The 15,345-nt window shown below is 35.6% G+C and overlaps 1 protein-coding gene across 1 annotated transcript in view; it reads left to right on the forward strand.

The window, feature by feature from the left end:
• LOC125663843 (uncharacterized) overlaps window positions 1–14,246 on the forward strand; it is an 18,708-nt gene extending 4,462 nt beyond the window's left edge. The window contains exons 3-21 of the mRNA XM_048896246.2: window positions 2,137–2,193; window positions 2,273–2,437; window positions 2,522–2,556; window positions 2,667–2,973; window positions 3,343–3,377; window positions 3,614–3,662; window positions 3,765–3,800; window positions 3,904–4,043; window positions 7,154–7,296; window positions 7,712–7,801; window positions 8,284–8,366; window positions 8,556–8,678; window positions 8,785–8,982; window positions 9,105–9,139; window positions 9,323–9,671; window positions 10,041–10,075; window positions 10,289–10,337; window positions 13,497–13,541; window positions 13,620–14,246. Coding sequence (XP_048752203.2) covers window positions 2,137–2,193; window positions 2,273–2,437; window positions 2,522–2,556; window positions 2,667–2,973; window positions 3,343–3,377; window positions 3,614–3,662; window positions 3,765–3,800; window positions 3,904–4,043; window positions 7,154–7,296; window positions 7,712–7,801; window positions 8,284–8,366; window positions 8,556–8,678; window positions 8,785–8,982; window positions 9,105–9,139; window positions 9,323–9,671; window positions 10,041–10,075; window positions 10,289–10,337; window positions 13,497–13,541; window positions 13,620–13,831 — 2,186 coding nt within the window. The 3' untranslated portion in view covers window positions 13,832–14,246. The remainder of the gene's footprint in view (window positions 1–2,136; window positions 2,194–2,272; window positions 2,438–2,521; window positions 2,557–2,666; window positions 2,974–3,342; window positions 3,378–3,613; window positions 3,663–3,764; window positions 3,801–3,903; window positions 4,044–7,153; window positions 7,297–7,711; window positions 7,802–8,283; window positions 8,367–8,555; window positions 8,679–8,784; window positions 8,983–9,104; window positions 9,140–9,322; window positions 9,672–10,040; window positions 10,076–10,288; window positions 10,338–13,496; window positions 13,542–13,619) is intronic.
• The last annotated feature ends 1,099 nt before the right edge of the window (window positions 14,247–15,345 follow it).

Raw genomic sequence — 15,345 nt, forward strand, 5'->3', positions numbered from 1 at the left:
TACAGCCACTTCTAAAAATAGAACACATCACTTTAAAATAAGCAGTGTTAATATACATACATTTTAAGGCACTGTCTTTATTTAAACGATAGAAATATGTTTCTTTCATATGAATTGAAGAAAATGTATTGCATTTGACTGTTTTCAATAATTTTTCATCTACTGAACCATGCTCTTGGTTTCAAGGTGATGAAAATGCACGTATAGTGGTCAAATTTTGACTAATCATAGCCTAATGTACCATATCTGGAAAATTGTGTTTTCAAAAACCTTAAGATTTTTTAAACATTTCAATATGTTTTACCTTTACACTCCAGCAATCATTTGATATAAGAAGTAGATAGGGTATCGGATAATTTGAGAGCCCAATGACCCCTCTAGGTTAAAAACCTTGAAAAAACGCATATTGGAAAATGGTGTCTAAAATTCCTATCTCTGCAAACATGTTTCATTCATCATTTACATTATTATATTACCATTTCAAGAAATATTACAGGGTGGATTTTGAAAAACAGTTTAAAACATTAAAGCTTCAATTAGCTAAAAACCATTTTCATTGATTGCCGTAAGCTTTAGGGATCGGGATTGAAGTTAGAGAAATCCTAACTTTACTATGGAACTTACTAAATCCATAGCCTACGTCACATGAACACTGACATGACGTCACAATAGATGAAAAAATAAAATTATGTCGCCAGATCTAGTTGGAACAAAGTTATGTAGATCAGAATGAGTTGTACATTTTAACGCTCATTCAGAGAATGCTAACCTATGCTCAAGTTACAAATTTTGGGAAATTCGAATATTTTAATAATTTTTATTTTCTGGTAGTTTATAACAATACGACACAGCCATGCGATGCGAGTCTTAACGACATGAAACTATCGCGTACATTCCGAGACGTTTTAATCAAAACATCAGTAAAGGTCATGTCCGGCCAGAAAAAGAAAATTACATTACAACACCCATGATCTATACTGTATGTACAAGAGCACAAACGTACGACACCTAGACATAGAAATAGGTCCTACACATATGTGATAAATCTGTCAGCGTCTGATCTAAATTGAACACCCTGAAATCATTAGACACAACAGAGATATGCACATACATGTTCATGTATATGCACATTTATTATGGATTCGGAGGGCCCCAAAAGCGATTTTTGTCGTGTAAATAAATATTTAAAGAATTGCGAGGGGAAGGGGGGGGGGGGTTACAATGTCAGTATAGCTTTAGATTATGCATATATTCTATTTAGATCTTGACGACATCGATCGTATTCTTTCAGGTTTAAATAAATTATAAGGAAAACATAATAAAAATATAAGACTGTCAGTACATGTAGCACACAAAAATTTGCATTTTGTTGAATAGGAGATTCGATATTTCTACCCGTCATTAACTATCAGAAATCACACAAAAGAAATGGCCTACAATAGATACAATGAAAATTGGCAACACGATTTAACATCATAATCTGTAATATATGCAGAAATCTCACGGGAATTACTAAACGACTGTGTGTGACAACGCAATGTGTATGGAGAATTTACGACTTCGCGATGTATATAACTATAAGCATTTTCTCTCCCGAGCGTTGTCTTGTATAAAACCGGCTTGTTTGTATTATTGCAATTCGTACAATGTATGTTGTTTTTTAATTCTAAATTTTTGTTATTTGCTTTCAAACAATCAGTCATAATACGGTCTACAAAATTCACCAAAATGCCATCGGGTTCGTTGAATGTGTTATAACGTTCGTGACTCGTGAATAACGTTTCTAACGTTATTTGACGTGGTATGGGGAATTACCTTAAGTCTTTAATCTTATTTCATTTTAATAAGATATACATTGTATTTGGAATATATTTAAATCAGGGACGGATGCAGAACATTTTTCAAGGGAGGTGCGACCCAAGTTTGTACCTTTTCCGCCCAAGAAAGCTGGCGAGGACCCCAAAATGGCAAAAACTGACCTATTTTGTTAGAAATGATCAACCAAAGGGGGCTGCAATCCCCATTACACCCCTCTAGATCCACCACTGTAAATCATTATCGAAATAGACTGTGTATATGTAAATGATAGTGAAGAAGAGTGGTGTTTACTTGTTAGTCTTTTCTCGTCTTTGTAAGGCTGGAGAGGAGGTGCACCAGGTCCGCCAGGAGTCAAGGGAGCCCAAGGACTGAGGGGTAAATAACACAAGGAATTGTATTCAGATTCAACATGTACATACAAACATAAACCAACAAACCGCCTCTATAATCATAGGTGAACCCGGGATGCCCGGATTTTACATACACAAAATCATTATGGGGCCGAAAGGGGACCACGGAGAACCAGGACTTCCTGGACAACCTGGGAATAAAGGTCAAAAGGGAAACGCAGGGCGTGATGGGATTGACGGAGAACCCGGATATTCCTCGTCTATAAGTGGTATAATTCCCAAGTCAGGATTGAAGTGGCAATTGACATGATTATATCGTTGGTTTTATTGGAATGTGGTTTTTATTATTTCAGAAACAGACTTTAAGAATCTTAAGAGCCAAGTGAATGTAAGTAAATACACGCATTGCAGTATTTGAAAAAAATGCGAAAGAGAACATGGAGTTGATATTACATGTATAGCGTTTTGAAATAGTAGAACCACTACCAAATATTATAGGAACTCATTGAGAAAAACATCGGCGGGGGCGTTTCTGTACCGGGACCCCGGGGACCGAAGGGAGATAAAGGTCAGAAGGGAAACTTGGGTCAAAAAGGTGTGAGTGGTGACCTTGGAATACAAGGTCAGAAGGGAGATCCTGGGATTCAAGGAGTGAAGGGTGAGCAAGGGAATGATGGGATACCAGGAAAAGATTCCACAATTCCAGGTTGGAAGGGAGAGCCGGGTGAGCCAGGACCCGCTGGACCGGTAGGACCCCAAGGTCCTAAAGGGCAACTAGGAAACAGTGTTTCTTCAGCAGTGACAGGTATAGAAGCAATCCTTCAGCTGACAGACAAGAAGTAGAATTAGGAAATTTCCTAAACGTACCTTATGTAGGGTAAATTTATATGAAAAGAAGATGATACCAACTATATATACATGTATATATATATATATATATATATATATATATATATATAAATCCATCAGACAAGGATAACCTAGGGAATATGAGGTGGTAAGAGCGATTGATTATAGGAAAGATTAAGCGGGGTTGTCTAGGTGTTTAAATGTCGTGATATAGGTGTCCACGTTTGTCTATTTAATGTCTATGAAATTACAACCTTCAAATGTCAAATCTGTTACTTGTTTTGGGACATACAAGGTGTTATTCTTTATTTTCTTTGATTTTTAGCTGAAGCTTTCGATGAAATTTTGACTCGAATCAAAGTAAGTACGCTACATAAATACAACTGCGATTGAAAAAAAAATTAACGACGGCTGATTTTATTTTACACGACTGAAATGATCGAATTGTTGTATTCATAATTGAAATTTATTGTAAATTTTAATAATGTATTTATTGTGTGATCCTGGACGGATTTTTAAATTATATATGGTGTACCAAGAAAAACAACATTTTGAAATGTACATGTATACTGTATATACAATTCCTCTATAATTAGAAATTGGAAAGAATCGTACAGGGATGTTCATGTGGAGGTCCAACTACAGGTAAAGTAAATCAATAACATTTTGAAAATTTTCTGCATTTCATTATTCTTTTCACGTCACCGATGCTATTCACCATAGTTAACACTGTATACTGTTTCGTAGTCTCTCCCGGAGATAAACCGACAGATTTTAAACATCGTAAGATATATATTTTGGAAATTATTGATGATTTATTTTAAAAACTGAACTAGAACTTCTGAGAATTGTGAATTTTTGAAAATGTTTCCTCATACTATTACAGCGAACAGGACTATTTTTCCTCCGCCGCCACTTCCGGTGGGCGACATTAGTCAGAAGCTTCTGAACGATTTAACCAGTAGGGAGGGCAGCGAATGTGTTAGCTACGCTCTACAGTATTACAAGGAATGTAGTAAAGAAGGATGAGTGCCCGCAATAATAAACACCGCAACACAAACTCTTCCATCCTCAAATGCTCTCGCGTGTTTTACAATTAAAGAAATCGATACAATACTTATTCTTATTGTTTTATTGACTGAGAAGTTCGGTATAATAGACGCATTCAACGAACGTCTGTGAAACACAACATAAGATGAATATGTTGACAATAAGAAACAACATTGAACTTTTCAAATTACAGAAAGAGAGGGAGAGGACACAGTCACTATCTATAATTTAAAAAATCGTCTTCCTATAAACAAACTATTTACAAGGTATATCACGCCGCCATCTTGGTTGGTTGCATCGCTTGCAATTTTCGGCGGAAAGTTCGACATAATATGATAATTAGACCCCTACCGTTTAGAAGCAACTATGTCAAGGTTTTACCTCTCGCATCGTCATGGTGAACTGGAAATAAAATCCATTTATCGGCTATAATCAACCGTCAAACATCGTCTACTGCTTCTCAATTGCAAAATATCGGTGAAGGGGGGACGGAAGTTGATAAAATCGGGATAGCCCTTTTTTTAATTGGTCGATAAAATTAGAAATAGTAAGTTAAATAATTAACAGTAAATATATTAGATAGCAAGGTAATGGATCTTGAACACTATTCTATTGGTATAATACTATTTTTTTTTCAACGTTAAACATGATAACTTTAGTTATTCATGCATTCGTTGTTTTGAAATTAGTTGGAAAAAAATGTTAAACTGATAAGAAAAACTCACAATAATTGAATTAACACCCACAATAATTGAATTAACACCCACAATAATCGAATTAACATCCACACCTGTGTACACGTGGGCATACTCTCAAACGTCTAGAGTGACATTTATACAGCCAAATGTCTGTAATTTTCCAGTGTTGTCACAATGGGTGACAAAACTTAGTGGGTTGAAGTCGAAGCAAAGGGGGAGGGAGTCATGAACATTTTCAATGCTCTTTTAATGGCATTGCGACAGATTTACTTACGTCCCAGCCTGTCTCAAAACTATGCACACAATTTTCCCGAATTCTATTGTTTGAAGGGCTGCACACTACCCTGCATTCAGTGCCACACCCACCCACCCCACCCCCGTTCCCCCCGCGCAAGCGTCAAGGAATTCTCATTTGTATAATTATGTCAACTTCCGTTCCCCCATCACCAATATTTCGCATTTGGGAAGCAGTAGACGATGTTTGACGGTTGATTATAGCCGATAAATGGACTTTATTTCCGGTTCACCATGATGATGCAAGAGGTAAGAAGTAAGACCTTGATAGACAACAAAGTTACGATCTTCATGTAATTTATGAATTCTGTACTTGCTACGACATATCATTCACGTGTATTGTTATATGTATGTTGAAATGCATTGATTTTATATCCTTAAAATTGTATCTGTATGCCTACCCACCCTCTACTGTCTTATTTGTAAATATTTTGTATTTATAACCGATGAGCTGTATAGCATAAGGAAATAAAGAATCTGAATCTGACAGAGTTGCTTCTAAACGGTAGGGGTCTAATGACCATATTATATCGAAAATTGCAAGCGATACTATCAGCAGGTCAAAATAGAAAACAAGATGGTGGCGTGATATACTTTGTGAATAGTTTGTTTGAATGGGAAGACAATTTTTCATTAAAGATATCTAAAATGTCGAGTGCCTGTGAGAGAGGAATATAAGTTAAACACAGCATAATTATATTGAGAACAAACACTTTTTAGAATTAAAATAAAGGGGGGGGGACCAAGTGGGACATACGAGTAGAGGAATGTACCGTTTGGCTGCTACACAATCTTTCAATTCTGCTTCTATTTCAAGTAATTTGTAAAACTCACACCTCGCTAAGTGTAAAGAAATGAAATTCAAGTGACGGTTATATTGCATCAATTGAATTTCCCAGAAATCGAAATGTATAACGTTTGTCAATAAAAAATGAAATATTGATACACATATACAGACACCAGGGGCGGATCCAGGAATAGTGGTTACGGGGGGGGGGGGGGGGGGGGGCACTTTATGAGGCAGGGGGTCTGTATTTTACAGATTTTATAGGGCTTGAAATATGTCTCCTATTAAAGTCATTTGTACTATTTTCTATCAATTTTTATAAGGTGAAATTAGTAAGATGACGCAAATTTTAAGGGTTTTTTGAAAAAATTAAGTTTTCCTAATAAAGTAATAAATCAAAAGATTTTGTCATTTATTTCTGCGGGAGTTAAAGAAATAATTACTTCTTTTATCATTTAGTACCTTTTTAACTAAACAAGATACCAAGATTTACCTTAACTTTGAAAATTTTAGGGTGGGGGGGGCGCAGCTGCCCCCCCCCCCCCTTAAATCCGCCACTGGACACAGCTGTCATAAGCTTGAGTGATAAATATACATATACTAGTTAATGGGCTTTCCCGAGATTGCAATCTGTTCTCTCAATTATTTCTCCAAAACCCGCCCAGCGTCTCTGCTTTCTGCTAATTGGGCATGACTAATTGTGCATATCATATTTCTGAAAATTCTTTGATGTGAAAAAAGTGATTCAATTTAAGGGTTTGATTGACATACATAATAATCTGAAGTAGGAAAAGTTTTTGAGGAAAGGAGGACTAAAAACCAGTGTCTCGATTGTGTCTTCTCAGACCCTACCACATTTCAATTGCATTACGCCATCAAAGGCAGACTAAACTCGTGATAATACATGTATAATAGTTTTTCAAGGAATGGGCAAAAATAAAATGTATCATTCTTGTATAAGTATCACACGTGCATTTGCCCTCCCACTAGTACATGCTGACGTGCCAGAAACATTGACCGTCTGTGGATAAGAGGTTCCTTCTGTCTAAAGAATGTGTGTATCACCCAAGGAATATCTTGATTTTGACAATGTTTCAATTAATTCGTCAGGTTGCGGAGAATTTACCGCGGAGGCTTTTGTTTAGCAATTACTAGGCTGAAAATATCCACAACTGAGAACGGAAAGTATTGTTTTTACAGAAATCTATTGTGAAAATATCAAAGGGCAAAGGAGAACAGAGAAAAGGGAAAAAAAAGCTGAACTTTTTTCAAGATAAACTTCCAGGGGGAAACAGCGTTGATCTGAGAGGGAGCAACGGTTCGGTACACACCCGATCTCTGTACTGAGTGATGGCGAAATGGATACGAAAGCTAAGCTATACGTTTTCTGGACAGTTTTAGCTGTCCTATGTATACGGATTAGTGGATATTCCAACGGTTACTGGTACAGGTAAAGTAGTTTCAGAAGAAAATCATAAAAAGCAGTAAAAAAAATACTATAGGAAGGTATACATGTATTACACTTTTCTCTCATTTTGCCAGATAGAATATCAAATGATTTTTATGCAGAACGCACAGTTATGTAAGCATGCTTGCAATATTGCGGAATCTGCAACTTTGATTTGTTTACTTCATCCTCGACAAATGGTTTACATTGAAGAAAGCGGGCGCTTATCGTTTCCGTTTGCCATCAGTGCTACCGCAGTACACGCGTATATAATTGAGGTCAGCTGATTGTGGATTATTTGATGGGATTTATTTCTTATACATGTATCTATAGTTTACTGAACGAACGTATAAAGATGTGCATCTATTTCGGATGAACGATGCTCTTATAGTTTTTCTCCCACAATATCATATTTTAGTAGATCCAGACGATCTATGACATCATGTGGTTCGGTACACTGCTGCTACGAAGAAAAAGTGGTGATGAGAAGGCTGTATTTATATGATCCGTGAGTATATCTACATATCTCCAACAGAAATCAGGAAATCAAGAGCGAAAAAGACTATATATATTTTTTTTAATAGTATAGCAGATTTACTTTTACTTTCACATAGTAGACATATAGAACATATTTTTTTTTTCCAATTAAGGACCCTCAAGGGGCAGCATGAAATTACGTGCAAATACTGTATAGAGACATATATAAGTAAATAAAAAAGTAGTTACATTAAAATACAATGTCATATATTGTTCAAAATAAATTTTCCAGTTATATTTAAAATAGATGGCTCTTTAAAACATAATATGCAGATGAATTTTGGTTCATAATTAAGTGTAGTAAAATTCTTTACTGGTTTTTTTTCCTATAAATCACAAAAATATTTTCTTTCATCAACAAAATTTTCACATTTTATCAAAAAAATGAATCTCACCACATATTTACTGTTACGGATTGATGGATTACTCTCGCTTTTGTTCTTCTCTGAATAGGCGGGTGGCAAAATGCGGGTGGTATACTAAAAAGTTTACCTACTACGTTCCCATATATGGACAACAATGTTCCATTACTGCAGGTTAGTGTAACCGTCAGCTTACCTAAAAGAATGTGTGTCACCTAGAAGGCGAAGAATGACAGTTGAATATTCAAAAGTTGGTCTCAATGTACAAAACAGAAATATTACGTTAGACCATCTACACGCTCTTACTGCTAGTGTAGTTCTAATGGAAATGAATGTATGACTTAATATCTGTTTTGCATTCAGCGATATTACTCAAAGGGGAGAATGGGAAATATGGTGCGGTTGGAAAAATCGGTCCCAAAGGACCTAGAGGTCTCCCTGGTCCTCCAGGGGACAAAGGAGAAAAGGGGGACCCAGGACTAAACGGTAAATGAAAAGTATGAAAGTTATCCAAGACAGACATTAGTGACTTTCCTTAGATGTTAATGATGAAGTACATTAAGAAATGACATTACGTGTGCATATATTCCAGGTAAACCTGGGGTCACCGGCCCTTCTGCATTATTGGAGTATGCTCCAAAAGGGAATCCTGGAGAGAAAGGAATACCCGGGGAAATGGGACAACCTGGTCCAGAGGGTCCTCCTGGATTAAAAGGAAGCATTGGAGCAAACGGAGAGCCAGGGAGGCCAGGACCGAAAGGAGATCCGGGAGTTTCTACGTCCATATCAGGTCAGAAAGTTAATCTCAATATAGTAAAATCATATGTAAATGAACTCAGAAAATGATTTTGATATACTAATCCAGAACTTTGTTTGAAATATTACAAAGAATTCTTTTACCTTATATTTCAGCAAAACAATTCTATGGACTTCAATTACAAGTAAAAGTAAGTAAATCTATCATTTAAAAATAAATGTACTAATGAAACATTGAAGCAAGAATAATCTTCTGCACATCTTTTTCTTCCATTTTCATTTCCAAATGAATTACACTTTTTAAAAAGCGATAAAATACATGTATATGGAAATTTTGATATATTGCAATATTACAAATCTAGAATTTTTTTTAGAAACTTCTTAACAGAACAGGTACCGATGGCTTTCCTGGATTACCTGGTCCTGAGGGACCAAAAGGCAACAAAGGAGAAATAGGGAAACCTGGTGAACAAGGCCCTAAAGGTGTCAATGGGCCCCAAGGTCAAAAGGGGCAACCTGGACAGCCTGGACCACGTGGGGAGAAAGGCAACGAAGGAGAAACTGGACCACGTGGTGAACCCGGAAGTTTGGGAAAATCGGGGGAACCTGGTATTAATGGTTTTCCTGGGGGAAAAGGAGATGTGGGAAAACCGGGCTCAAGGGGACCAATGGGACCCCAAGGCCCAAAAGGCGATCCAGGAAGTATTCCACCGGAGTTGACAGGTACGACAAAAGAATAGAATGAAAAAATACAGCAATGAACATTGGTAATACCGTAAACACATTGTTATGTTTAAAACAAAACAATTCTACACTGAAACGAATATAAGGATAAATAAAAATTCGCCAAAATTTAAAAAGACAATAAATCATCGAATATGAATAGAGTAAACGGGGTAATCTATTCTCTACCGAATGACTGCTGATTTTGACTACGGATTACCCTGTTTACCTAATCAAGATATAGGAAACACGGTGGGTGTGACCGGTCGACAGGGGATGCTTACTCCTCCTAAGCTACTCTTAATTCTGTATTCTTTCTGAGAATTATGATTTTGATCACTGTTCATTATCTTCACGTTTTCTTTTTAGTGCAAGCCTTTGAGAACCTTTTGAATCGTATATCAGTAAGTATAAAATGGAAAACGTTTTAACGAATTAGCGTAAAATTAGAATAGTAAAACTTGCATTGAAGCTTGATTTTCAGAATATCATTTAACCAAGATCATTCACATAAACATTTTATGCAACTGCAATGGAAATTTAAAGTTCCATTCTATTGTCAATGATAAGACACGTTGTCACGAAAAACATTTATCAGTGCTAATTAAATATTTCAGGTACTTGAAAGAAAAATGAAAGAGTGTTCATGTGGTGGACCGTCGACAGGTAAATGTGTAGACTTTGTTTTGACACCCACTTTAGACCCTACCCCTCTTCCATTATTTAATTGCATCTTCCGATACCAGTTTGCTTTTTTTGCTCTACGTCATTTTCGACTTCTCAAGATATATCGAACTAGTGCAAAACTCTTGCGTTAAATAGCTTTAAGCTGACTTTATCAGCTGTATACAATGTAGAATTGAAAAGGACTATAACGTTTTAGATTGATTGATTGATTAAATATTGTTTAACGTCCCTCTCAAGAATATTTCATTCATATGGAGACTTCACCACTGCCGGTGAAGGGCTGCAAAATTTAGGCCTATGCTCGGCACTTATGGCCATTGAGCAGGGAGGGATCTCTATCGTACCACACCTACTGTGACACGGGACCTCGGTTTTTGCGGTCTCATCCGAAGGACCGCCCTATTTAATCGCCTCTTACGACAAGCAAGGGGGTACTGAGGATCTATTCTTACCCGGATCCCCACGGGACATAACGTTTTAGAAAACTGGACATTATCTAAGCAATTCAGAAGACAATAGCAAAAAAAATTTTTTATTACTGTAATGTATATAAATGTTGTTACATTGTCAATTCTGTAATGAAATGAAAATATAACTTCGTAAATTAAAAGGCAGTCATCAAAAATCTTCCTTTTCACACAAAGTACGTATACTTTTGATTTCACATATATATAAAAATTTGATGCCAGAGTATTGTATTACATTTTATTATTATTTTTTGTTGCTGTTCTATCCTCCTTTCTTCTTCCTTTATTTGTGAGTTTTCTTGTTACGTGGATTTCTGGGGTTTATACTTAAAAAACGCCCCATATCCACGGTTAGTTTGGAATGCAGAGGTTTGTAAAATTTCTAACCAAATGAAATACTGATAAACAACATTAACTCCAAAATGATTGACCAATTTCAAAGCAAACTTGCCACAAACAATCGTTAGGTTTAATTTTTGTGAGGGAGATAATAGAAATAAGAAGTAGCGTTTTAAGTTCAATCTGTACACGAATCACGTGACCAGAAAAGCTAGATCGTGTATGAAAGTTTCCGCATACAATTATATGATTTTCGGCATACAATACGGATTTAAAACATCATATAAGGATACCATGTATTTAGTTATTAAAAAAAAAATATATATTGTCTTACAAACGACAATGATACAATTTGTCAAATGGCGGTATCTGGATGTAGTGCAAATTCAGTTTTGTCGAAATCATGATTCTTAGAGTCAGGATGGGGCCATAATCATGATAATAGTTGGATATCTTTGAAATTTTCTTCTCACAAGTTACATTTTGGGAAATTAATATGCAAAATCTTCATTTCGTGTCGATTCAAATTTGTTCCAATCATCAGCCGTGTGACTGGAGTGGGATCACAACAGAGGTCTAAAGTTTAACATAGGAATATTCTGCAAAATTTCTCAAATCCACAGTTGTTCTTTCATGAATTTAATACGCAAGTTTATTCATTTTAAATACTTTAGATTTATGTTGTTCAAATCGTGATCCCCGAGTGAGGTTGGGACAATTCTTTAAAGTATAAAAACATATCAGTATTCTTATGCATTTTTGTATATGTGTATTCGGCCACGAGGATACACATCAATCACGTCTGTGAAAACCTTAACATTTGAGTTTGCCTATTAATGAGACCTTTGAAAGAGTTCAAAGTTTAACATTGGATTATGTAGGATGGAGATAACGAACAGTGGTCAATTTCATAACTCCCATAAAGAATGCAAACTTAAGAGTAGGTCAAGCACGGACCTGGGCATACCAGAGGTGGGATCAGGTGTCTAGGAGGAGTAAATATCCCCTGTCGACCGGCCACACCCACCGCGAGCCCTATGTTTTGATCAGATAAACCGAGTAATCCGCAGTCAAAATCAGTGTGACAAGAACAGCCTAACAATTGGTATGGAACAAGTCAGACAGCATTCGACCAAATATAGGTTGTATTGTTAATTTAGATCGCTATAACGACCATAAAATTTGCGAAATACTGATTTTAAACGAGACTGCTGAAACCCCTGTAACATTAACTTATTTGTCAGTAGCATGCCTCGATTTATAAAAATCACCATATGCAGAACAAGTTCTTGCGTATTGAATCAGTTGAGAGACATAAACACCATATGCAGGTGATAATGGAGGATTCTTACACAAATATGGGGAAGCTAAAGTCATCTCGTTTGTCATAAAGCGGAGTTGTTAGATTGCCGTTCTATGTTCAATAAAACATCTAAGTATGAAGCAAATGTGGAAAACTCTGTGATGTCTTTTATTTCGAGTTCACTGGAATATATCTAATCGACGTAGCAATGAAAACGATTATTGGTAATAGAGAAAACGACGTCGATATTTCTAAATGTGGAGTTGAAGGCCACAGCATTATATCTTTTCTTCTCATGTAGAAGCTTTACAATAAATTCGGTTTTGTAAGAATATAAAAAGAGATCTGGTGGTAAAGGATCACAATTCGTGCCCATGGGAATCCCTACAGACTGTTGACAGACCTGATCAACAAAGACTACAAAGACATTGTCGATGAGGAACTAAAGCATCTTTTTGATATCAACTTTAGAGTACTTATCCGTAGAATGTGGTGTTTAACAAAGTAATTTTTTGAATGACTGATTACATGATATGCATATTTCCTTTTTTCCATTTGTATTGAAGAAGCAATTTTCTATGATGTTAAAAAGTCCAGTCTTTAATTTAATTGAAATACAGATGTAATAATGAACCTTACAAAGACAATGTTGTTACAAGCTTTCTCAGCTGGAACCAAGGCATTTTCCTCATGTAACTTATATAATTCTTTTATCACTTCTGGTTTACTAAACACATACGGATAGATGGTACGAACTTACGTGATTTTGATATTCCTTTTATACCTTTTATCCATTTTGACAAGGTATCAATTTCTTTTTCATATTTAGCCCATCGTCTAGCATAATCTTCGACAGAATTCGTGTTTCTTCTCAAGAACTAAAGACGACTTTTAAAATATGCAAACAACTCATCCATTATTGATTTTAGTTTAAAACTTACATTATCTGAACGATTTTATGTGCGTTTGACATGAATCATCAAGAACAAATCCTGCATCGTAGTTTATGGTCTTTTTGTTTTGAAATAGATGCTCCCGATGAAGAAGATATAAAATCTGAAGATATTAAAAACAGTGAGTATCATGTTTAACCTTGAACTATACAAAATTACGATGTTACGATGTAACAAAGTTAGTATGGATTTATTACAGGTAAACCAAGCTTCTTTCCTCCACCACCACTTCCGGTAGTTAGTGCTCTTCGTCAAAAGTTAATGGACGAGCTGAAAGTGAATCAAATGGACAAGGCATGCATTCGCTTTGCTCTGCAGTATTACAAAGCCTGTGCTAATGAGACTGCGATTAACACGTATACTAACTCTATTCAGTGTAATTACAAGCAATGGAAGAATACACCGCTTTAACACCATGGTATTAGAATAGTATGGATTTATATCGACACTCGTTGCTTTAATATTTTGAATTTCTTTATAAAGTACAATGTACATACTATTCCAGTCTGATACAGACAGTGTTTAAGTTGAAAATTGAGCAACTTGCTGGATTACTTTATTATAGGATTAAACATTCTTTTTGAACAATTTATCGATGTGTAAACTTCGGACATTTTACTCACAAACTGAAGTGTTTGATTCTTATAATTCCAATTTGATTCACTTTATTAACAATTGCAAAAATTTGAATAGTTTCCCCGCATTATGTTATTTGTTTTCAGGCGTGTATGAATACATCGCGTTTTCGGATTTATTGATGTATAAACTCTTGTTCAGCTTTATTTTTGTCCAAACAAAACAATTGTAATAAATAACATTAAAATTATTTAGTGTTAAACTTGTGTTTTTTAAAAAAATTAATTTAAACCTATTCCGATGTGGCATATGTATTCATTGTTATTGTTTAACAGATGAGTATGCTGTATTATTATACTTTCATGTAAAATACTCGAACCTGATTGGTCGAGAAGCATTTGAAAAAAAATATTGTTACCCTCTGAGAACAAAAAAACACGCGCCCCAGGGTGATAGTATCTAGCAACGGGTAACAGTACTTGACAACGGGTGATATTATAAAAAAATATCACATGCGTCAAATTTATGCGCGTACGGTTCGCCGTAGAATGCTAGACGACGTCGTTTGAGCGTTTGTAATAAACGCGAGTACCCGCATCGAAATACGAAATATCGCATGACAGTGATTGATCAAATGTCAACAGACGTAATTTATTCAATATAATAAAACAAATATTGCATGTAGTTGAGGGTAACATTGAAATTTTCACCCCTCGAGAAACCATTGTCAACCTCGGCTACGCCTCGGTTGACAATGGTTTTCTCGGGGTGAAAATTTTCAATGTTACTCTCAACTACATGCAATATTTATATATTGTTTCATAAATTAGACTTTATACTTATAAATATATTTTGTGACAAGAATTAAATTATATGAACGTGAAGTTGGATATATTTTCAGCAAAACTCTTGAATGCGGTAAATATAGATGATTTCGTTTAATTTCATTTAAAATGAACTCTTATTCACGGTTTTAAAATATTTCAGAGTATATCTCAGACGTCTTCTGATCTATATATCGTATTTTGTTTTGGAGTAAACTGAGTACATGACCCATCCCTATCGTTTAAATGCAGTTATATTGAAGATAAACCTTCTAATGTTAGATGATTTACCTTATTAATATTAGCTGATATATGAAAAAGTAAAGAACGAACAGTGGTCGATCTCATAAATCCTAAAAAGAATACAAAATCGAGAGAAAGGCAAACACAGATACCTGGACATACCAGAGGTGGATGGGATAAGGTGCCTAATATTAATAATCATCCCCTGTTGACCAGTCTTACCCGCGATGAGCCCCATATCGTGATCGGGTAAACAAAGTGACCCGTAGTCAAAGTCGTATT

The sequence above is a fragment of the Ostrea edulis genome, chromosome 1, assembly GCF_947568905.1.
Source record: "Ostrea edulis chromosome 1, xbOstEdul1.1, whole genome shotgun sequence".
NCBI lineage: Eukaryota > Metazoa > Mollusca > Bivalvia > Ostreida > Ostreidae > Ostrea > Ostrea edulis.